Below are 23,777 nucleotides of genomic sequence, written 5' to 3' on the forward strand. Positions count from 1 at the left end.
GCCTCCAAGGCGGCGACAACTAGCGGGCGGACTAACAATCTGCACTAATTATAGCATCTACCGGAGTGTAAAGGTTGCCGGTGTTCTATGAAAACACCAAGTGGCCGAAATCTCCAATTATTCCGGGTGTACAGTCACCGGAAATAACGTGGTTGGAGATCTCGGCAAGTTGGAGTTTTCGGCAGAACACCTGCACTGCTTAGAGAAGCACAGAGACTCCGCAAAGACATCACGGGGTCTAAAATAAGGTATATAATAAAAACAGGAAGGTGTTATTTTAAAAACGTCATTAGCATGTTGATGGGGAAGGTGGGGGGCACCAGCGATGGCAAAAAATAAGCAGATTCAACTTCATAAGAGGATGTTTACTGAGAATCAAACACTTTCAAGCAGTTTGTGAATTTTTTGGTTGGTTGGTTGGTTGGTTGGTTGGTTGGTGGGTGGGTGGGTGGGGGGGGGAGGGGGGTACTAGATAACCCCCCAGGAATATGCTGTCTGAAAAGTGTTCAAGCCCCAAGCATGCCTAAGAAAAATGGAGCACTGCCTGTCCTTGCAGCACATGACCATTTGTTGCCGGAATCCTTTTTCGGTCAATGAATAGATTCGAGGACATTCAGGTGTTTTCATAAAGCCTTCCAAATCCTGGAACCAGGGAGGGGGGTCTGCTGGGAATGTTATGGAGGAGAGCGCTGTCTGTGAGATTACTGGAGCCCTCACCCAGATTGTGACATAGAAAGGGGCCAGGGAGTTAAAGTACACGCTTTGCAAACAGCAGCGCGGCGCCAGGAGGGAGCTGGGCGTCAGCCGGACTGGACAGAGCAGAGGTGGCCGGCTTCTACAACACATTTCATAATCTCACCTTGACTATACATGGTCATAGATGCCAAATGCCACCCCTTTACTCATCAGCTGCTCCCCTACTTGTTCTGAGATATAAATCTCTAAAAATATATATTCTCTCCTATAAAATGTGTAATACTCTAAAGATAAGATAAATGTCAATAAAACTATTTGCTCTTTGACACCTTTTTCTTGGTTTGTAGACTCCGGGAACCTGAGACGAATGCTGTGTGGATTTGGGCACCAAAACAAAGTTCCCCTAAGTATCCAAAAACAAAAAACTATCCCGGCCAGCTCCTAAAAGTGGAAGGTGGTGAAAAATAGGCAGTTGAGCTGAGCTTTATTGCCCCCCACCCATAAGCTGCAAATACAGCCATACAGGGGGTATATACAGTGCCTTGCGAAAGTATTCGGCCCCCACGAACTTTGCGACCTTTTGCCACATTTCAGGCTTCAAACATAAAGATATAAAACTGTAATTTTTTGTGAAGAATCAACAAGTGGGACACAATCATGAACTGGAACGAATTTTATTGGATATTTCAAACTTATTTAACAAATAAAAAACAGAAAAATTGGGCGTGCAAAATTATTCAGCCCCCTTAAGTTAATACTTTGTAGCGCCACCTTTTGCTGCGATTACAGCTGTAAGTCACTTGGGGTATGTCTCGATCAGTTTTTCACATTGAGAGACTGAAATTTTTGCCCATTCCTCCTTGCAAAACAGCTCGAGCTCAGTGAGGTTGGATGGAGAGCGTTTGTGAACAGCAGTTTTCAGTTCTTTCCACAGATTCTCGATTGGATTCAGGTCTGGACTTTGACTTGGCCATTCTAACACCTGGATATGTTTATTTGTGAACCATTCCATTGTAGATTTTGCTTTATGTTTTGGATCATTGTCTTGTTGGAAGACAAATCTCCGTCCCAGTCTCAGGTCTTTTGCAGACTCCATCAGGTTTTCTTCCAGAATGGTCCTGTATTTGGCTCCATCCATCTTCCCATCAATTTTAACCATCTTCCCTGTCCCTGCTGAAGAAAAGCAGGCCCAAACCATGATGCTGCCACCACCATGTTTGACAGTGGGGATGGTGTGTTCAGGGTGATGAGCTGTGTTGCTTTTATGCCAAACATAACGTTTTGCATTGTTGGCAAAAAGTTCAATTTTGGTTTCATCTGACCAGAGCACCTTCTTCCACATGTTTGGTGTGTCTCCCAGGTGGCTTGTGGCAAACTTTAAACGACACTTTTTATGGATATCTTTAAGAAATGGCTTTCTTCTTGCCACTCTTCCATAAAGGCCAGATTTGTGCAGTATACGACTGATTGTTGTCCTATGGACAGAGTCTCCCACCTCAGCTGTAGATCTCTGCAGTTCATCCAGAGTGATCATGGGCCTCTTGGCTGCATCTCTGATCAGTCTTCTCCTTGTATGAGCTGAAAGTTTAGAGGGACGGCCAGGTCTTCGTAGATTTGCAGTGGTCTGATACTCCTTCCATTTCAATATTATCGCTTGCACAGTGCTCCTTGGGATGTTTAAAGCTTGGGAAATCTTTTTGTGTTCGTTGGGAACCTGAGACTAATGCAGTGTGGATTTGGGCACTAAAACAAAGTTCCCCTAAGTGTCCAAAAACTAAAAAGTATCCCAGCCAGCTCCTAAAGGTGGAGGGTGGTGAAAAATAGGCAGTTGAGCTGAGCTTTATTGCCCTCCACCCATAAGCTGCAAAAACAGCCCCACAGGGGGTATATACATACCATGGCCTAAAGTCACCCCCCCCCCCCCCACCGTTGTGTGTGTTGGGCAGTATTACCAAATACAATGGGGTCATGAGTCTGGAGTGCATCTGGGGAAATATGTTTCTATCCAGCCAAAACTGCATTTGTAAGGTCATATATTGATGTTGGATAAGACCTGGCTCATATTTGGTGTTCCAGTTGGTTTCAAAGGTGTTCAATAGGGTTGAAGTCAGGGCTCTGTGCAGGATACTCGAGTTCCTCCACATCAAACCATTCTTTTATGGAGCTGGGTTTGTGTAGAGGGGGCAGCCATACTGGAACAAAAAACGGAAAATTGTATCATACTTACCGTAATTTTCCTTTCCTGTGCCTATCCATGTCAGCATACTAGTGATAGAGCTCCGCCTCTACTCCGTCTTCAGGACTAGTGAATAGCATAAAAGAAAGATGCCCCCTACTGCCAGCATTCTCCTGTAATATAGAATACCGAGGGAGGGAGCGTATGCTGCCATGGATAGGCACCAGGAAAAGAAAATTACGGTAAGTATGATACAATTTTTCATTTTCCTGGTGCCTCCATGGCAGCATACCAATGATAAATAACTAGCATAACAAGGGTGGGTAATGCCAAATAAGTGAATGCTGGGAGTAGGGGGCGTCTTTCTTTTATGCTATTCACTAGTCCTAAAGACGGAGTAGAGGCGGAGCTCTATCACTGGTATGCTGCCATGGAGGCACAAGGAAAAGGGTCTTAACCAAAAAGTTGGAAGAGGAAAATTATCTAAACTACTCATTCTCAACCAGGGTTCTTTGACTAAAAGTGGAGCAGAAGACTGTGCAGCCTGTGGACCAGATACAGAAAGCAATAGGGTTCCATGAAACCCTCGGGCTCCTCCAGAAGTTGATAGGGTTCCTGTGAGTGATTGACCTTCGTTTAGATGATACCTGCATAGTTCCAGGACCAATGCCACTTGGCAAAGCCATTAGCATGACCCCTATTATCTTTTTAGTTGTCTATAAGGGTGGCATTTTGACCATTACAGTAAGGGTTGCATTCTTTCTATTGACCACTGATTTAGGGGACATTTTTGCCATTGACCCCCAATGAAATGGTATGAGTAAGGGTTTTCCAAGACCTGAAAACTATTTAGGGGTTACCCTGGGGGTAAATAGGTTGAGAAAGCCTAGTCTAAAATGTCTTTGCATACCTTCAATGCTGCAGAAATGTTTCTGTACCCTGCCCCAGATCTTTGCCTCGATGCAATCCTGTTTTGGAGGTCTACAGACAATTCTTTGGACTTCACCTGAACACGGACACCCCCCCCCCCTCCATATCACTCAAGCCTGCACCATCACATCTCCCCCCCGGTCAGTTTACTTACCTCGTTCCTCCGAACTGATAGGCGGCGGCTTCCCCCTCAGGCTCCATCATGTCCCTTCTGGGCAGCTGTCTCCTCCCCCCTTCTTGACCAATAGCATGCCTTCTCCTTTCGGCCAATCTGGAAACAGGTCTCAGGACCCACTTCCTGATTGGCCGGGAGGAGAATCAGTGTGGCAATAGCGAATATCCATTCGCTATTTGTCACACAACTGGGTGCTCCGCGCCCCGAGCCCACCCTTTTTTGAAGCCTATTAGAGCCTCTGGATCTAATCATGCCCAGAAGCTGTTTGGCAGTGAATGCCGCGCCTGCACCGGAAGTGACGAGCGGGGCCGGTGCCGGTGCATTGATTCCTGGGAGCGATGACGCTCAGCTCCCAGGAATGATTGCAAACCAGAAGTGACGGCGCGTGCCGCAGAGGGAGGAAGTGGAAGGAAGGTGAGTATATTTTCTTCTATAATAAGGTAAGTGACCAAAAAAAAAAAAAAACAATCGGCACTATCCATTTCTCTTTCAGGTTCCCCTTAGCAAGTGGATGGCCCAAAATCGATTTTATCAATTTTGTGGCCGGAACTCGACTTTAAGCATTAAACAAACCCAAGTAAAAGTCCTCAGTTCCCAATCCAGTCCACACCACAGCTGCTGACAAGAGCACAGTGACGCCGGGGCAGGATTCCATGCAAGCAAGCCGTCAAGTGTAGCACCAATGCATTGGTAGGGATTTTTACCCTGATTGCAAATAAAGATACATTTTACCACAAGGTTTTGGTTGAGTGCCAGCTTCAATATATACATGGACTTTCTGGGCTTAACGGAGCATAGACCTCCCTTATAGCCTGAATGGGATGCCTTGGGTTAAGTGCGGCGAGTCCATTAAAGCGGTAGTATCCCGCTTTTTGACACTTTTACCTACAGGTAAGCCTATAAATAAGGCTTACCTGTAGGTACAAATAATATCTCCTAAACCAGCATGGTTTAGGAGATATTTACAGTGCATGCAGCCGCTCTCGCGAGCAGCGCATGCGCTCTGAAGGTCCGAGGGGACCTTCAATTAATTTGCCGGGAGCTTGCCGGAAAAATCACTCCCGCGCGCATGCGCGGGAGTGACGTCATCGCGGCTCCGGCCAATCATTGCGCCGGAGCCGTCTCTTCCGGCCAATCACCGCGCCGGAGCCGCCGAACCCGGAAGAGACGGCGAGGGATCATGGCAGCGCCCACTGCGATGTCCCGGGGTCCGTGTCGGGGCTTCGTTCTAAGGTAAGTTACACATAATGGGCTAGTATGCGATGCATACTAGCCCATTATGCCTTTGTCTTGCAGGTTTTTTTTTTTTAACCAGGGTTTACAACCGCTTTAAACTAAGGGTTAATTACTTCTAAAGGGATGCAGTGCCTGCAACTTTTCTTAACTGGACACAGAGAGCAGCAGGTAGTTATTATGACCCAGACGGTCTTGTTCCAAGATTAGTCATGAAAGGAGTTGGTCAAACAAACAGCTATTCCTTCAGAACAGAAAGAGGGTAGGATTCTGCTGCAAAGTTTGTTTACCCGTTTGCCGACCAGCCGTCGTAGTTTTAGTGCGGCAGGTCAGTTCTGTCCCGCGAAATGACATACCTGTACGTCTCTTCGCGGGACCGCTGGGGGGGGGGGGGGGGGGGATAATCATTGGGTCCAGCGGCCACGTACGCTCCGCTCCCCGTGGAGACAGAATGGCGGTCTGCCATTGTAAACACGGCAGACCACTGTTCTGTCGGTTATGAACACAGGGAACCGGTGTTTCTCCTTTTTAGGAACACAGGTCTCTGTGTTTATTCAGCAAGCCCAAACAACCCCCACAGTTAGAAAGTACCCCTAGGGACACATTTAACCCTTTGGTCGTCACTGGCGTTAACCCCTTTCCTGCCAGTGTCATTAGTACAGTAACAGTGCATAGTTTTAGCACTAATTACTGTAGTAATGTCACTGCCCCCCCCCCCCCCCCAATTGTAAAAAATGTCAGTTAGGTGTCCGATCTATCCACCGTAATGTCGCAGTCCCGATAAAAAATGCTGGTGTCCAGCATAAATAGGGATATGTGTAGATATGCGTCCTTGATGTCGATGGAGGCCAAAAAGTCTCCTTGGTGTAGGGACACCACTACCATTGCCTCTTTTTGAAACTTCTGTACCCACACAAAGCAGTTCAGAGCCTTGAGGTCCAGGATTGGATGCACTTTGCCTTCTTTTCTGGGCACAGTGAACAGGTTTGAATAAAACACCTGAAAGCATTCCCGAGAGGGAACCGGCACAATCATCCCATGCGACAGCAGATCTTGTGCCGCCTCTCATAGATCCCTTAACCAATCTGGAGAAATCAAGGAAGTCCATGGTTCCGGAAAGAAACAAAGACGACCCCCCCCCACCACAGATATGGGTGAGGGCATCCCTTCATGCAGATGGGGATTTGTCTGCAGGTCTGCTCTCGGCTTACCCGACCATGTCTTCTTGGAACCCCCAGAAGACCTAATTGGCTTAGATCCTTTTTCTTGCATGCCGGAGGCATGAAAGGGCCCACTGTGGGCAGTAAAATAAGGCCTCCGTCTATTATGAGGTGACTTTCCCTTGCCAGTTTGAGGAAGAAGAGTACTCTTCCCGCCTGTGAGTCCTTTGATTAATTCTCCTGTAACGGGGAGATCTTATAGAGCCTTTTGTGAAGCCTGATCCGCAGGCCAGCTTTTTAGCCACACCATGCGTCTAACAGCTACCCCCACTATGGACACTCTAGCTACAAGGGGGGCCGCATTTAGCGATGCATCACATATAAGTAGTAGGGCTTGGACCATTTGGTCCGTTAACTCTGTCAGGCCCAGAGAGAACTGTTCTGTTTTTAGGTCACTTTTTAGTAACTTTGCCCATTTCGTTATGGTCTGGGACACCAGAGTGGTCACAAAAATCGGTGGCAGGACAGAGACTCAATCCGTCTATCCACGGGGTCTGTAAAAATTGGGGACTCCTTCACCGGGACCACAGTAGATTTGTTCAGTCTGGAAACTGGATGGTCCACCTTCGGTGGTACAGTCCATCTTGCGGATACTGTGTCCACGAATGGGTAGCGCTTTTTAATAAGCTTCGGCACCACCAACATCTGTTTGAAACACCCCCACTGTTCATTTACAATTTTGTCAAAAAGTTCCGGACAAGGGCAAAACCTTGGCCGACTTCTGGGATTTGCGGGTGCCAAAAGACGCCTGCGTACCTGACACTGCAGAATCATCCGCCATTTTTAGAGTTTTCCGCACTGACACTAAAAGTGCCTCCACCAGCACCTTTTCCAGTGCCGCTGCAGATGAGGATAGGTCTACCTCGCCATCCGAGTTCAATGACGCAGAACCCTCAGGGTGGCATGCATCCGTGGTAGCCATATCTACCTCACTATCTGAGGATACAGGAGAGGCAGGGGAGGGCATAGGGCGCTTTTTCCTAGTGGCATTTTTTAAAAACCAAATCCACCTTTGACACCAGATTTTCCAAAACTGCCATTAAGGAAGACAGGGGTTGCGACACGGAGGTCCCCGCAACTGCAAGGAGGGGATCTATAGGTGAAATTTGTTCCTGGGACTTTATATAAACCCTGGAATAACACAGACTCACTTTAAGAAAACTGCAAAAAAACACACCATTGCACCACCGGTACTACAAGTCCAAGCCACTATCACTGCCGATATCAGGGTGAGCGAGGAAGACCTACAGGGACCCCAACAGACATACCACCACTCGATATGGAGGAGAAAGGATCGGTCTGCTGTGTAGAAAAACGATCTTCGCAGAAGAGGAAGTACCTGGGTCATTCACTAGAGTAAAGGCCTAGCTGCTCCCTGCTGTCCAGCGATCGCGGACTCCGAGGAAATGGCCACCCTATAGCCATTTGCCTATTCACCCTCCCAGCCTCAAAAATACACACCAACACTGCTCTTTCCATCTGTGTGAGCCCCCAGAAACACCCAATACTACCAGATAAGGGGATGCATGTGACCTTTACCCCTTTCTCCCAGGATGCAGTGCTCAAGACTTGAACTATGCTACATGGCTGAGGGGAGTGGGTCAGTGACCCTGTGTAAGCTCTGACACAGGAACTGCACCCAAAGCTCTAATATAGGAAGAGAGTAGCAGGGGAGCCTTTGCAAGTTAAAGAACAGGTCACTTTGCCCTTAAAGTGTATGTTAAGGCTTTATGCAAATAGAACCCCAGCCCCACAACCTCCCTCTCCAGATTATGTCCTAGCATTATATTTTCCCCCTTCTATTATCTCGTTACTTTAGCAAGAAACAGATTTTTTTTTTTTTTCCCTTACAAGTGTGTACAATTCTTGCACGCGTACTTCTGGGGAGGTTAGTACCCAATTCACGTAAGCACACCTCAAAAGATCTTCTCACACAATCAAGCCAGCTACCCCGTAATATCCATTGCATCAAATCTTTATTGGTAACATGGCAGGATACAACAGCAACACGCTAGCGTGTTTCGACCAAAGCCTTACTCATAGCACTCATGCTGTAAGGCTTCAGCCGAAATGCGTTAGTGGTTTACTGCTTTATCCTGCCATGTAGCCAACAAAGAATTGATGCAATGGAGGTTACTTATTATTTCCACATTCTAAAAAGGCATTTGGGCCAGAGCACCGGTTCCCAGTCTCCCAGGTAGTTTGCAGGAAAGTAGGGCTTGACAGATCCCAGGCGCCAGATTGCCATGGCGACTAGAAATTGCATTCTGACGCTTGGGCTTTTGTCAGGCCATTCACTGTTGGCACCAGGTGCAGAGATGCATAATTCATATCGCCTGACGCCCAGGACATGTAGTTTCGGACAGGTAGCATTTTTTTTTGCCCTGCTGCGGGCAAGCAGCAGAGTTCATTTGTTAGATGGAAGCATTCAGGTGGCTGCACTGCCGTCCGAATGCTTTCACACGAACCCTGCGGCCGCGCCCCCCCTTACTATGTATCCCAGGCTCTGCTTGCCCATTAGCAGGCTGGGACCGGCGTAGGAGGTGCAACTGGGTAGAGGGAAGGAAGGAGAGTGGACACGCATCCGCTCTCCTCCCTTTCTTGTTGCTGACCCAGAAGTGAACTGTATGATGTCACTTCCGGGTCCCCATTGACAGTTTGCTGGCCATTAAGGCAGTGCAATGTGCATTGCATTACATTCATTGGCCCACAGAGGAGACATCCAGGGTCTTTTAGACCCCTGATGTCTCATTAAAGAGAACCTGTCACCAAAAAAATCATCACATGAGGCTTTTTGTCCCCTATGCCAGTGGTCCTCAACTCCGGTCCTCAGGGCCCACTAACAGGTCAGATTTTAATTATTACCTTGGGGAGATGCAGACTAGAGTACTGCAATCACTGAGCAGCAAATTGTATCACCTGTGATGCATTTCAGTTATCTTGCAAATCTGGCCAGTTAGTGGGCCCTGAGGACAAGGGTTGAGGACCACTGCCCTATGCTATTGGGGGGGGGGGGGGGGGGGAAGTAGAACTCCAGGCAAAACGTATTTTTTTCATTTTGAATAGAGAAAAAGAGGGTTATAGCCCCTGTCAGATTTTTATTTCGCCCTCTGTGTCCCATTGTGGAGATTTCCCTTCAGTTCCTGTCCCATAGCCAAACAGGAAGCGAGAGGAAATCTCTGCAAATCAAGGGATCCTCGGAGACCCCTAAGTTACCAGAACTAGTGTCCCCATTGGAAGATTTCTGGGGACAACCCAAAATTTGGGTTTTTCTTTTAGTTTCACTTTCAATATAAAAGGTAAACAGGGTAAATAGAGAGGATGAAACTACTTAAGACAGCAATAAATCCTGACAGGTGTTCTAATCCCACTGCTATCCATCCAAAACAAAGTTTTGCCTTTAGCTACACTGTAATAAAAAAAATAAAAAATAAATTTGAATTAAAAAAAAAAAGTTACACCCAATGACATAACACCCCCCACATATTTATGCATGTACAAATGTAATCACATGCATCAGGGCACCTATGCCTGAAAACGTCGATTGCTATGGCACTTTTCCACTGGAAGTACCGGCTCGGCTCTACTCGGCCCTGCTTGGCCCGGTTTGCTTTTCCACTGCTGGAACCGCATGGTACGGTGTTGGAACGGTTCGGTACGGTTTGCTTTTCCACTAAAGTAGTACTAAAGTTAAGTGGGTGGGATAACGATTCTCTGACCAATCAGTGTCTAGTAGTGACTGCATGCAAAGGATTGTGGGATATGGTACGTCTTGGAACCACAATCGAGGTGGTACTGTTTTTGAGAGCTGTACCGTTCAGTTCCATGCAGTGAAAAAGCACCGCCGTACCGTACCGAACCGTTCCTACACCGTACCATGTGGTACCAGCAGTGGAAAAGCACAAAAGCGAGCCGAACCGTTCGGTTCCATGCAGTGGAAAAGCGCCACTAGACATGTTAAATATCGCCATGCATGCCGGAATAATGGCGCTTTTCCACTGCATGGAACCGAACGGTTCGGCTCGTTTTTGTTCTTTTCCACTGCTGGTACCGCATGGTATGGTGTAGGAACGGATCGGTACGGTGGCGATTTTTCACTGCATGGAACCGAACGGTTCGGCTTGCTTTTCCACTGCTGGTACCGCATGGTACGGTGTAGGAACAGTACGGCGGCGCTTTTTCACTGCAAGGAACCGAATGGTACGGCTCTCAAAAACAGTACCACCTCGATTGTGGTTCCAAGAGGTACCATATTCCACAATCCTTTGCATGCCATCACTACTAGCCACTGATTGGTCAGAGAATCCCACCCACCCCGTTGTTATCCCACCCACTTAACTTTGGTACTACTTTAGTGGAAAAGCAAACCATACCGTACCGTACCGAACCGTTCCAACACCGTGCCATGCAGTACCAGCAGTGGAAAAGCAAACCGGGCCAAGCCAGTACTTGCAGTGGAAAAGTGCCAAAGTTTTAGTGCTAGACCTCAGTCATAATGCTAAATAAAGCTTTTGTTAGTTACAAAAAACTGGCTCTTAACGTTTTCAGCTGGCTCCTAGATTCAAAGCAAATTTGTCAAGCCCTGCAGTAGAGCATGTTTTCTTTGTTGGACCCCTCCCCACCCAGATCTACATCTCCCAAGAGACCCGCTCTTACAAAGTATGGACAGGCTTTTGGGAGCTAAGGCAGCAGCAGCACTGATTTCTAAGAGACTGTTGAATAAAGGTAGAAAGGGGACAGAGAGTTGCAGGGGATAGGGGGGGGAGTTCTGTAGTCCAGCAGGCAAGGCAGCGTAGCAACGGTACTCAGTCGTCAGCCTAAACAGGAAGTTAGATTTCGGACAAACTAACATGTATTTTTTTTTCAGTGCTTGCAGTAACTTTAAAGGGATAAAACATGAGAAAAATGTGCATGTTTTACAGAGATGTACTGATCATGAGGGGTTTTTATTTTGCCCTGACATACACTTTAATGAGCAAAGTGATTTTCTTTAGGAATGATACAGTTTTGTCAATTAGCAAACAGCTATTTAAAAAAAAAAAAAGGAAATAATAACAAACAGGTTTTTTTTTTTTTATATAAGAGATTGACATAATTTGTATGCTAGCAACTTTCAAAGGGATCCAAAATTCACTTATCCAGCTCCGTGCATGAAATAATAATATAATAAAACAAAGTTAAAAAAAAAAAAACTCATTACAACATGCCAGTATTATACATTTACAAGGAGCTATGCAGCAAGCAGACCTGGATGCGGGCATCTGTACCAAACTACCAGTCACTGAAAGCTGATCTCCGGGGAATTGAAAAAGCTACCTTTGCAATGGGGCGTCCTAAACACGGCAAGGGTTAAACGCCCGTTTGTATTTTTTTTGCTCAGGGTACCGATTAAAAATCAGCGTTACTTCCCCTTATCCTTCAAAAATATGTAAACCCAACATTTTATATTCCTGATATGTGCCTGCTGTACCATATACTTTTATGAAAAAGTATCCTATTATCTTTGTATTGCTTCCTTTGTGTGAAATCCCTGGTGATCCTGCCAGTCTCTAGGCATTTCTATTAAAAACTGACCACACTAGGTATGAGAGCACAACGTGGTCAGTTTTCTGGCTGCGCTTGGTACTCAGCCTGCTCTCCTCCAATGCTCAGCCATTCACTGGCCAGATTAGTGTCCTGCTGTTTCCCCCCCCCCCCCCAGCTCTTGTGCAGCTGAGAACAGAGAGACTGTGGTCCTAAAAAGGTATAATGTTTTTTTTTTTTATATCTATACATAAGTGTTTTACTTTTAATTTCTATTTGAATCCCTTGGCGCCAGCTGTATGCAAATGTGCGACCTCTTGGCACTTGGTCTTTAGCACCAAGGGGTAAATTACTGTGTATACACCTGTGCTAACAGCGTGCGCCCTGGGCGCACAGCTACCGTCCCCTAATCGAAAGCTCCCAATCACTCATTGCGATCGGGAGTTATCAGACCACGTGACAGCCAATCATGTTGGTCATGTGATCTTAAGCCGCGTCTGCCTCCTGGCGTCATAAGTAGTGGTCCTCAACTCAGGACCCACTAACAGGCCAGATTTTAAGTATTACCTTGGGGAGATGCAGACTAGAGTACTGCAATCACTGAGCAGCAAATAATATCACCTGGGATGTATTTCAGTTATCTTGCAAACCTGGCCTGTTAGTGGGCCCTGTAGGCCATGGTTGAGGACCACTGCCTTAAAGCACTGGGAGCCGCCGATGCGAAGAGGTCAAACAGAAAGGCTTGCTTTACAAGGTGAGGGTTTACATATACTTTAACTCTCCCCCCCGGCTACTTCCGACCCTCTCTCTAAAGAGAAGAGGAAGACCTCTTAATGTGACTGGATCCCTGAAGCCGCTTCTCTATAAAGAGTGGTTGGGCAGTCACAGCTCTGGTATCACCATGTAGAATGCAGGACCAGCAGTCCTGTGTTATGAGGACGCTGAGAGCCCACCTACAACTGGGACCATCAGAGGGAGAAGGAGAATGCTGGCTGCTAGGCGAGCGCACAGGGTTTGATTGACAGCAACAGGAGCCAATGGCCTCAATGTCCTGTTAAGCGAGAGAGAGGAAAGTGCCGCTGCAAACGAGTACAGTGCTGAATTGAAAAAAGACTCTGGTAAGTATAACGGGGCGGTGATAAAGCTGCTAGGATTTTATTTTTACCTTAATGCATATAATGCATTAAGATAAAAAAAATGTCCTTCCTTTACAACCACTAAGTACCAGCCAGGATTGTGACCAGGTCCCTTAAGCTTTTTTTTGGTGGGTGGTCCGGCAATCAGTTTTGGCACCATCACGTACAGTGCAGGACCAGCAGTCCTGCATTGCAAGTGAGGATGTTGTGCGCCCACCCACAACTGGGACCATCTGGGGGGAAGAGGAGAGTGCTGGCCACCAGGTGAGCTCACAGGATTTGATTGACAGGCACAGGAGCCTCAATGTCCTGTTAGGTGAGAGGAAAGTGCAGCTGCAGACGGGCACATCGCTAAATCGAAAAAGGTAAGTATAAGGGGGTGAGGGGGGGCAATACAGCTGCTGGGTCAGTTTACCTTAGTGCAAATAATGCATTAAGGTAAAAAAAAATGTCCAGCCTTTAACAACCACTTTAAGTGCTAGCCAGCAATGTGACCAGATCCCTGACGCTGCTTCTCTTCGCCAGGTGGTCCGGCAATCATCACAGCTTTGCCATCATCATGTACAATGGAGGACCCGCAGTCCTGCATTGTAAGTTAGGATGCTGAGAACCTACCTACAACTGAGACCATCGGAGGGAAGAGAAGAGTGTCGGGAGAGCACACAGAATGCAGTAAATAGAAATCCTTTTTTCCTGGTACCTAGGCAACAATGAGCATGTCCTTTTGGGGGGGTGGGGGAAGCCCCACTGGAAAGGGTCGTTTTTTTCAGCACCCCAGATTTCAGTTTAAAGACATTTTCAAAGAAAAATCTATTCACAGATGGCAAAGGACTGTATGACGCAATGACGCTGCTGAGAGATGAATAAAGTGCATAGATACACCTGATGGCAATCCGATTAAATATTGCTTTTATAGCGAATATCCTTACAGGACCTGGAAAGCAAATAAACAAACCCAGTATTGATGCATAGGCTTTTCATGACCTGCTTGATACATAGCTCTCCATCGCCACCTTGTGGCAGTTTTAGGTTGCTGCACGAAGGTTGAGTGGGGGTAATGATCAGGTTTTTAAGTGGACGTTGACATAACTTAAAAAAAATGAAACTCCAAAGCTCGCAGGCAAATAACTTGTGCCTCTAGCAGCAGATGCGCCCTTAGCTTACGATAATAAGTCATTCCCACAAAATGTTTTCTAAAACTACACGTGATTCTTCCATCCTTCCACACATGCTAGACAGTCACAACTGCTGTTTGTTTTTTTTTTTTCTTTAAAAGAAAGCAAAAAAAAAAAAAAAGTTAAGGGTTCAAGGGGTGAAAGGAGGTTACTTTATCTAAGTTTTCATTGCTAAAAGTCTAAAGGTAGGTTCGTATTTATATATTTATAAAAGAAAAAAAAAAAAAAGAAGAGCAATGCAATGCGGTTCTTAACCCTCTAACTCCAAAATTCTTCCAAAATAAAAGTGTCAAATTCAGGTCCCCGCTGGCAGTGAAGAGGCCTGGCCGTTCTTCGAGGTGCTCGAGTTCGTTAATCCAGGAAGTGGAGGGTTTCTGCCTCCTGCAAGGAAGACCCAACGTTTGTCCCTCACACCGCCCCCCTCCACGTTTTGTCCCAGATGTCCTTCTTGAGGATCGACAAAAAAGATCTTTGACACGATACATTAAAAAGGGAGCGGGAGGCTGGGTAAGAGGCAGGGGAGGGGGTGGCGGCAACAGTAAAAGGAGGGGGGGTGCTAATGTACAAGTTTCTCCGTGGCAATTTTAATCCCTAGAAAAAAAATACAATAAAAAAAAAAAAAAAATCCACTATGTGGCTCGGTGACGGATCTAGGACCTCGGAGTCTCTTCCACGATCTCGATGCTGTGCTGCTGCAGCTGTGCTCTCAGAAGTGTGTTTTCATTCTTCTGCTCTTCGATCTGGAAAAGTTACAGGATATCAATGTAGTGGCTGTGACTGACGGTGCAGATTTAAAATTTACACTAAAGAAAAGGAACCAGCACCTCCGCAAGTTCAATGCAAATTACCCAACGGAGGCAGCTAGTATATACATACTGCAGGCTAACTATAGTAGGATAAAGCATAGAGGCGTGCACATACATCAACTCCTGCCCGCCAACTCTGCATATATGCGGCCTCACAGAAGTGGGTCTTTATCTGTGAGACTGCATACATGCGTACCTGTGTTTGGGCTCCCAGCATAGAGAGCGGGCTCCCAGCATAGAGAGCGGGCTCCCAGCATAGAGAGCGGGCTCCCAGCATAGAGAGCGGGCTCCCAGCATAGAGAGCGGGCTCCCAGCATAGAGAGCGGGCTCCCGTACTAATAAACAGGAGCTGGGACTCCCGGTCAACTCTGATTGGCTATCACAGTAATCAGTAGGGCTGAACGATAGTTGATGCGATATCGACTATCGAGCTGCGAGCGTGGGCGATAGTCACATCACCGAACATACGATAGTAGGCAGAAGTCGGGACTCACAGTGGTTGTAGTAGGTAGTAGAACAAAGCCCTACATCCGTCCCACACGTTCAGTCTGCCTGCCTGCAGCTAGTACTCATGACTGAGCGGTGAGCAGCGTACCGTGAGCAGCTGCACAGCTAACCAATCACGTGTGTCTGCACACCTGATTTGTTTGCTGTGTCGCTGCTCACGACGCGATTGGTTCGCTGTGCCGCGCTCACCGCTCGGTCAAGAGAACTAGCTGCAGGGCGGCAGACTGAACATGTGAGACGGAAGTCAAGTCAGGCTGTGTTCTTCTACGTTCTACCACCACTGTGAGTCCCCGACTCTGCCTTCCACACGGTCAGTGTCTTCTTTTTTTTTTTATAATTCTTTTTATTTCAATATGTGCATAAAACCGAACATTCCAAACATCCTTTCAACAAAGGGACAAAACAATATTAAATCGTAAAAAATTATACAATATCCAAATAATTATCTATTTACTTAGTATTCATAATCTCTTTATGCCAATGTATATCCATTTAGCTTAATTGATCACCGTTGTCCTGGTGTGAACCAACCCCTTGCTCCATTGCAATCATAGATTTATTACCTCATCATGCTATGTGCATCCCTCTATATCCTCTTGGTTATCTCCTTATATTAAACCATTGGTTAATGTTGATGGACACCAATTATCCCAAATTGTATTATATTTCGTTGAGCATCCTCTATGCATATACAATACTTTTTCAAATGGTAAAATCTGATTTACCGCTCTTATTCAGTTCTTAACAGCAGGGGGCTTCACTTGAATCCACTTAACTGTGATTGTTTTCCTTGCCATAAACAGCGTTTCTCTAAGCATTATCTTGTGATATCTAGACCATGTTATTTCATCTAATATACCCAGCAAACAGGTTTCTGGGGTCAAAGGTACAGGCATATTCAGGACAGAGGATAATATTTGAGTTATTATTAATCCTGCCAGAATCTTGATATCACTGGACAAAACCACATAATATGTGAAAAGTCTGCCCGCTTAGCACTGCATCTCAAGCATGGTCAGTGTCTTCTTAACCTGCAGTTCCCATTCCACCCAGTTCCCTACAATAACATTAACCCTGGCCTTCCCTGGCTGTATGGTGCAATGACAATCAGAAGAAGGCTGCACTGCTGCAATACTTCCATCCCATCCATACAGTAACCTTAACCCTGGCTGTCCCTGTATACAATCAGAAGAAGGCTGCTACACTGATTGACGGCTCTCTCAATATCGCGATATACATCGTTGAAAAAAAAATAGCACAATGTACTTTTTTTCCAATATCGTGTAGCTCTAGTAATCAGTCACTGTGCAGCCCACCCCTGTGTTTTCTCTTTCTCCTCTGAATGGAGTAAAAGATACATAGGGGATGATTTACTAAAACAGGAGGTGGCCACCCCGAATATGTATTAACCCAATAAAAAACTGAGAACAACCCCAAATTGTCTATTGCCCACAAGGGATTTTAACTGACCTGCTGACGTAACAGCTCATTGTCCATCTGCAGCCTCTCCACTTCCTTATAGGTGTCCTGCATACGCTGGCCAGTCTGGCGCAGCTCACGGATGTAGTCACAGGCTTTGGAGAGAATCCCGCCTTTACTTTGCTGGAAATTAAATATAAGTAAAGTATTTAGTTATTGAGATCTGATAGGTTTATCAAAACAAGCAATTCTCTAAAACCGACATTATAAAAGAACAGGTCTTACTGCTCCCGTTTTGCTGCTCTCTGTGTTGCAATCTGGAATGATTTTGGACAGCTGGACAATCCAATTGTTAATCTTGTCTCTTCGCCTTCTCTCCACTGTGGGGGAAGAATAGTCAGAACTGAAATCCTCAGACAGAAAAAAAGGTCATAAGACATATCCAGCAATGTCACAGCCAACCATTTACCCTCATTGTGTTGCGCTCGACGCCTCTCATCACGTGGAGTTCTGTTTCCATCCATTTTCCTGATAAGGAATAAACAGACAAAAATGAACCGGCTACTTTATTCTAGATAAGATACATGAAGATTAGATTACACTGTGTGAAAAATGGCAGCACAATGACATGAGAACAGGAATGGTAAGCTCTATGAGACCATGACATTGTATTGTGACCACTGACAAACACAAGGACTCTGCACCTAAAGGCAGGCCATACATTATGCAACCAAGGGTTGAAGGAAATTGCTTAACTTTCCAATAAACACACTCATTGTTGATGGGGGAATGCCTCTTGCAGCACGGGGAGCCTTCCCTACCAGCAGCAATAGACACCAGCAATGATTGTACAAGAAAAGAAAAAAACAAAACTGACAAGCTGGTTGTACTGAAGTCAATCGACGAATCAACTTCCATACAACCAGCCTGCTCATAGATGGATCAAAATTCAGCCTTCCCCTGCTGAGCAGACTGAATTTCGACCACTCTATGGGTGGCCTTAATCAACCTATAAGCTGCATTTCACTGCAAGGATACAGGAGAAATGTTCACCAATTTCTGTAACAAGTAGAAAAAGAGGCGCTGGATTCAAAATGATCAGAAGACCAGTCAGATCGCAGCAAGGCACATTAGCTGTGGTGAGGCAGCTCCCCACAAATACAGGGAGACCTTCAAAGAGGGGGCCCCGATTTGAAGATTCACATAATAAAAGTTTCTGGACTCTCTACTGGCGTATAACCACCCCTCCGACCATAGCAGATTGGTTTTGACGCATAAATAAAAGAGCCAAAATAGAAGAGCTTGTACACCAAGCCAGGGAGATACCTGAAAAATTTAGGAAAACATGGTCTTGCGGGCAACATTTTGTAACTACTGATGACTACCAACAGTTGCTAAATCAACCCACTGCAAAGGCGCTTCAATATCTGTGGGTGGCGGAAAGGTTCCCAATCCCTTTCAGTCCCTTACTCTCCTCGTTCTCATCTTCTTTTTTCCTTGACATCTCCTCATTTCCATTTTTTGTTATCTCCTTTCCTCTCCCCCTTCCCAGCTTCCTCCGCCACCCCTCACCCCATTTAACCCGCAATAACTAACTCCCCAATGCATCTTAGTATTAGAGAGTCCCCATCCATCGACCTACATATGTACAGCGGTTACATCTTTTCTGCACTACCTTAAGGTCCCTCTTTCCAGGTCCGCCTGTCAGCTTTTCAGGCAGACCTAATCGGACCATCCCTTCACCCCTATGGAGTGGTGGATGTTAGCAGATACCTGCTGCTATGTCTGCCAAATCCAGACGGAGAGTGGTCCTATTTTCCATCCATCTGGCGGATCGGATGAAAATAGACAGGCAGTCCATTTTCATCCGATCTCCCCATAGAGGAGAGTGGGATTCTGACAGGTCCGTCTCTGCACAGTGAGTGAAGACGAACCGGTCATCTGCCTGATCAGCGGAGTGGTTCCCGCTAAGCAAGCAGAGTCTGTCAAACAGATCTGCCCCGTGTGAAGGGGGAAACCTATTATCCCTCCGCTGAACCCTCACCTTACAGTCTACTAGGGGTGTGCTGATCATCCCCATACTGATCAACAACTGCTCTAACCTGCTAGGCTGGGCAAACTGTACTTTCATTTAGACCGCTTTCTACTTAGGCTTGGTTTATTTGACATTACCAAAGTGGTGCTGGTTCTGGATAAGGCGCTTTTCCACTGCATGGAACCGAACGGTTCGGCTCGCTTTTGTGCTTTTCCACTGCTGGTACCGCATAGTATGGTGTAGGAACGGTTCGGTACAGTACGGTACGGCGGCGCTTTTCCACTACATGGAACCGAACAGTAAGTATCTCAAAAACAGTACCACCTCGATTGTGGTTCCAAGAGGTACCATATCCCACAATCCTTTGCATGCAGTCACTACTAGCCACTGATTGGTCATAGAATCCCACCCACCACGTTGTTATCCTACCCACTTAACTTTAGTACTAGTTTAGTGGAAAAATCAAACCATACCGTACCGTACCGAACCGTTCCAACTCTGTACCATGCGGTACCAGCAGTGGAAAAGCAAACCGGGCCAAGTAGAGCCGAGCCGGTACTTGCAGTGGAAAAGTGCCATAGTCATATGCACGATCAGTTAGTGCCAGTTCACACTGATATGACTTGTCAGGCAACTTGGTCGCCTGACAAGTAGCTTCTTGCTGTGCAATGGAACCGTTCTAATCAGAGCGACTCAAGTCGCTCCGACTTAGAAAAAGGTTCCTTCACTATTTTTTTGCAAAGTCGGAGCAACTTGCATTGACTTCCATTATGGGAAGTCGTTGCAAGCCGCGCCGAAGTCGCGGTGCACGGGCAACTTCATTAGTCGCCCGAAGTCGGGGCGACTTCGAGTCGGATCAGTGTGAACCGACACTTACTGTACTAAGTCTTGTTGGATACTATGTTTACTGTCTTCTTTCTCTTTTAGGATTTACTTTAGGTGATTCACGGATGTAAACCTTTATGTATATCACTATGTTTCAGGCTGAGCACCCAAGCCTTTATTTTTTGCCATTAACATTGTTCATGTCTGTTTACTTTTTTCCAATAAAGCTTTTGAAAAAAAAAAAAAAAAAAAAATGTTTTTGGACCCTTAAATTGATGCCATCGTTGGACTTTATATTGGAAAATAAAGTGGAACAGTGCCACGCAAAAAAACATGAAGACTAGTTAGATTGATCTAACATAGAAGTGCTATATATAAACAATTAAAAAAAAAAAAAAATATATATTTTATATATATATATATATATATATATATATATATATATATATATATATATATATATATATATAAAAATAATGGTGCAAAATCAATTTTGGGTGCATAGTACTTTTTTTATTTCGGATTTGGCCAACTTGCACTTTTATATTGCATTAAATGGAAACACACTGAATTATTTAGTTGTTTCGAACTATGCACTTTAATTAATTTTGCACCATTAACATTTTGAATTGTTTATATGTAGCACTTATATGTTAGATCAATCTAACCAGTCTTCATGTTTTTAGCCCGGCACTGTTCTATTTTTTTTCCAATTGCTTTTTACAATATTGTAGTGCCAGCAGTTGTTTTTTGTACTCAATAAGCGCAGTAGATCTTTTTATACATATAGTTGGACTTTATATGTCATTTGTGAACAGACACTGATAACATGGGACGGGCAATGTGTTTCAGAGGTTCAAAGATCACCCCTCCAAAGGAGGTCTTTGAGCTCCAAAAACGTATTTGGCTGTTCACTGTGGTCGTAGATGAACCAATACAGTTATTAACCATTTGCTGACCAATGTACGTATTAAAGCATCCTGTTAGTAAGTGTTTCTTTCTGCAGCTGCAACCATGGACCTGGTAGTTTTTTTTTTTTTTTTTTTTTAAAGCAAGCGATCGGCTGTCATGTAAATGTGACCCAGGTGGCTTTACACCCACCCAATCACTTTTACAGCTTGGATGGACCTTTCCATCTTTCTATACTGGGGATACGTTTTATGCAGCAGTCATGGAGTGGATAAACTTAACATGAGCTAAAAATCCGGAATATTACAGCCCCATTACAAATCAATGCTTCCACATTTGTTCTCCTTACAGCCCCTTAAAAATGACTTCTATGGAAAGGTGTGGACAGCACAGAAAGAGGAGATAAAAACAAATTAACCATTTAACCACTGCCTGTCTAAAGAAAAAAAATATTTCCAACTGCCCCAAGCAAGCAGGGGTCCCTAGGGCCTCCTAATATGTGCCAAAGGGCCTCAGGCTGGGCACCAGGGCGGAAGGTAAAAAACGCACAACTGGTAGACATTTCTCCACAATCAAAAACAGTGTTGGTCACGGGGGAGCTAAACCCACCAGAAATTAATTGTATTGTTCAGGAACATATCCCAGCTTAAACAGTTACTGGTACGTACGGAGAGTAGGGATGAGTGCGTGGCGCTATAGTCCTCTGTGTTCCAGCGGGAATCACATCTTGAGGGGTCATCATGACATAAAATTGCCCTAAGAGGAAGACAAAAAATTGTTAATTGGTTGCTGTCAAACCAGCTGCTGACAAGGATGTGCATGCAAATCACAATGGAAAAAAAATTAAAATTAAAAAAGTTCCAGCTCACTTCTAGTCTATTCAATAATTCACATTGTTGTCAATCAAGCCCTGATGAAGGGGGCACTTGGACCCCCGAAATGCGTGGCCGCCTTTTCTCCCCCAACCTCAGAAGTTTGAGGCGCTGCCCTGTAGGCTCCTGTTTTGACAGGGATCCTCTCTAAGGAAGCCGCTGTCAATCTGCAACTAAGAGCAGGCAAAGGGGCATGGCTGTCAGTTATTTAGGTGGACCTGATGGACTGGTCTATTTATCCCCTATAGACTGGCGCCTACCTCTGATCTGATTCAGTCCACAAAAAAAAAAAAAAAAAAAGGCATCCGTTCTCTATCTAGGTGGACAGTAGCGTAGGGCAATCAGGTGAGAACGGAGTCCATTTACACCTAAATTGCCCATAGAGCAAAGCAGGCTCTGTCCATGTCCACTATGCAGAAACTGAGCAGACACAGACATGCCGTCTGCCCGCTCTGCTCTGATCTGATTAGCAGACATATCCTTGCTGATCAAAATGGAGTTTCCCCGTGTGAAGGAGGCCCTAGATTTTGTATATATGGAAACCCTAAATGTATTTTTATTTGGGTCCACTATAATCAAGCGTTTTTCAACCAGGGTGCCTTGAGGTTTCCTCAGGGATGCCTTGGTAAAATGCCTAAAAATTGCCCCAAAATTGTATACAAACTAGCAGATGGATGAAGGCTGCCTTTTAGTTACACAAAGTCAAAGGTTTTCATTGTGCAATATTGCGACTTTCTAGCCGCCAGCGTCCTAACAACCAATGACCCTCCCCTGCCCTTCTGTCAGTGCTGGGGTCACACTAGCTGAGTGATAGAGAAAAACTGAGCAAGAAACACTGGAATACTAGTCAGTAGTGTGCAAAAGTGTATTGGATATGGAAGAATAAAATCACCTCCAACGTTGGGTGCCCTACGTGTGTGGATGTGGATATATTATATAAAACTATTAGAATAGTTTTTAACATTTTAGAATTGGGTGCCTCGAGGCTGACCATAATTTTAGAGGGTGCCTTGAGATTGTCCATAATTTGAGAGGGTGCCTTGAGATTGTCCATAATTTTAGAGGGTGCCTTGAGATTGTCCATAATTTTAGAGGGTGCCTTGAGATTGATCATAATTTTAGAGGGTGCCTTGAGATTGTCCATAATTTTAGAGGGTGCCTTGAGATTGTCCATAATTTTAGAGGGTGCCTTGAGATTGATCATAATTTTAGAGGGTGCCTTGAGATTGTCCATAATTTTAGAGGGTGCCTTGACTGAAAAAAGGTTGCGAAACACTGCTCTAATCTAAACATTTCTAATGCCCTTTCAGAAGGTCCCGATGGGATCACTTTGCATTGAGCATCCCATCCCCACTGACCTGCCAGGGTCACTGCAAGGAAATGTCACACTTCACCTTTGATCCTTCCAGTTCATATCATGCACCAGTGATGCTGACAGGAAGATCTCACTGCTAATGTACACAAGAAATATAAAAAGTCAGCAGGTGAATAAGTCCACCTCCACCCGCTTATAGGTAAAATATCAGTTCAGGGCAGTCTGGCACTTCAAAATGTTGAAAAAAAAAATCTTTCCCATGCAGTAGCAAGCAAAGCTTTGCTTGAATGCACAAGAAAGATTAAAAGTCATATTTAAATTCTGATTAGAGAGCAGAAGATCTGACAAGTACATTCCCTTACCTCCAGCCTGGGCCAGTTGTTGGTCAGCTGTCTGTACAGATACTGCAGTGGTGTCACCCACGTTGGAAGCCGGGAAGTATGCAAACCGCGTCTCCCCACTGACTGCGTCTGTTGAAGGACTTCCGCCATTACTGAAAGGGTTCTGGATGACGGCCTGTGATAGGCAGAGATAAAATGGGTTATCTTCCTGCAAACTATACAATATAAAGCCCTAATTCTATACCCGTTTGTAAAAACGGAATTTTTGTAAAATCTTACCTGTAAAATTCCTTTCTCTGAGTCCTCCGACAGTCGCCGCCTCTTCATATTCGTCACATATGGGGTATTAGACTTTGCTCCGAAGGAGTAGCTAGGCAACAGAATATGTTAACAATAAAGCTTTAACATATCCCACCCTCAAGGGGTGGTCCCCTCAGTCAATACCCTCCTACTTCCTGCAACCATATCTCAGTTTTAGTGGAAT

At 45.3% G+C, this 23,777-nt stretch overlaps 1 protein-coding gene across 1 annotated transcript in view; it reads right to left on the reverse strand.

Moving 5' to 3' along the window:
- Positions 1–14,460: 14,460 nt before the first annotated feature.
- Positions 14,461–23,777, reverse strand: part of USF2 (upstream transcription factor 2, c-fos interacting) — a 67,561-nt gene continuing 58,244 nt past the window's right edge. Inside the window, exons 5-10 of the mRNA XM_082274091.1 lie at positions 23,315–23,468; positions 21,434–21,521; positions 17,466–17,524; positions 17,282–17,376; positions 17,048–17,179; positions 14,461–15,004 (exon numbers count right to left, since the gene is read on the reverse strand). Coding sequence (XP_082130217.1) covers positions 14,915–15,004; positions 17,048–17,179; positions 17,282–17,376; positions 17,466–17,524; positions 21,434–21,521; positions 23,315–23,468 — 618 coding nt within the window. The 3' untranslated portion in view covers positions 14,461–14,914. The remainder of the gene's footprint in view (positions 15,005–17,047; positions 17,180–17,281; positions 17,377–17,465; positions 17,525–21,433; positions 21,522–23,314; positions 23,469–23,777) is intronic.

This window comes from Pelophylax lessonae (assembly GCF_965119305.1).
Source record: "Pelophylax lessonae genome assembly, chromosome: 12".
Classification (NCBI taxonomy): domain Eukaryota; kingdom Metazoa; phylum Chordata; class Amphibia; order Anura; family Ranidae; genus Pelophylax; species Pelophylax lessonae.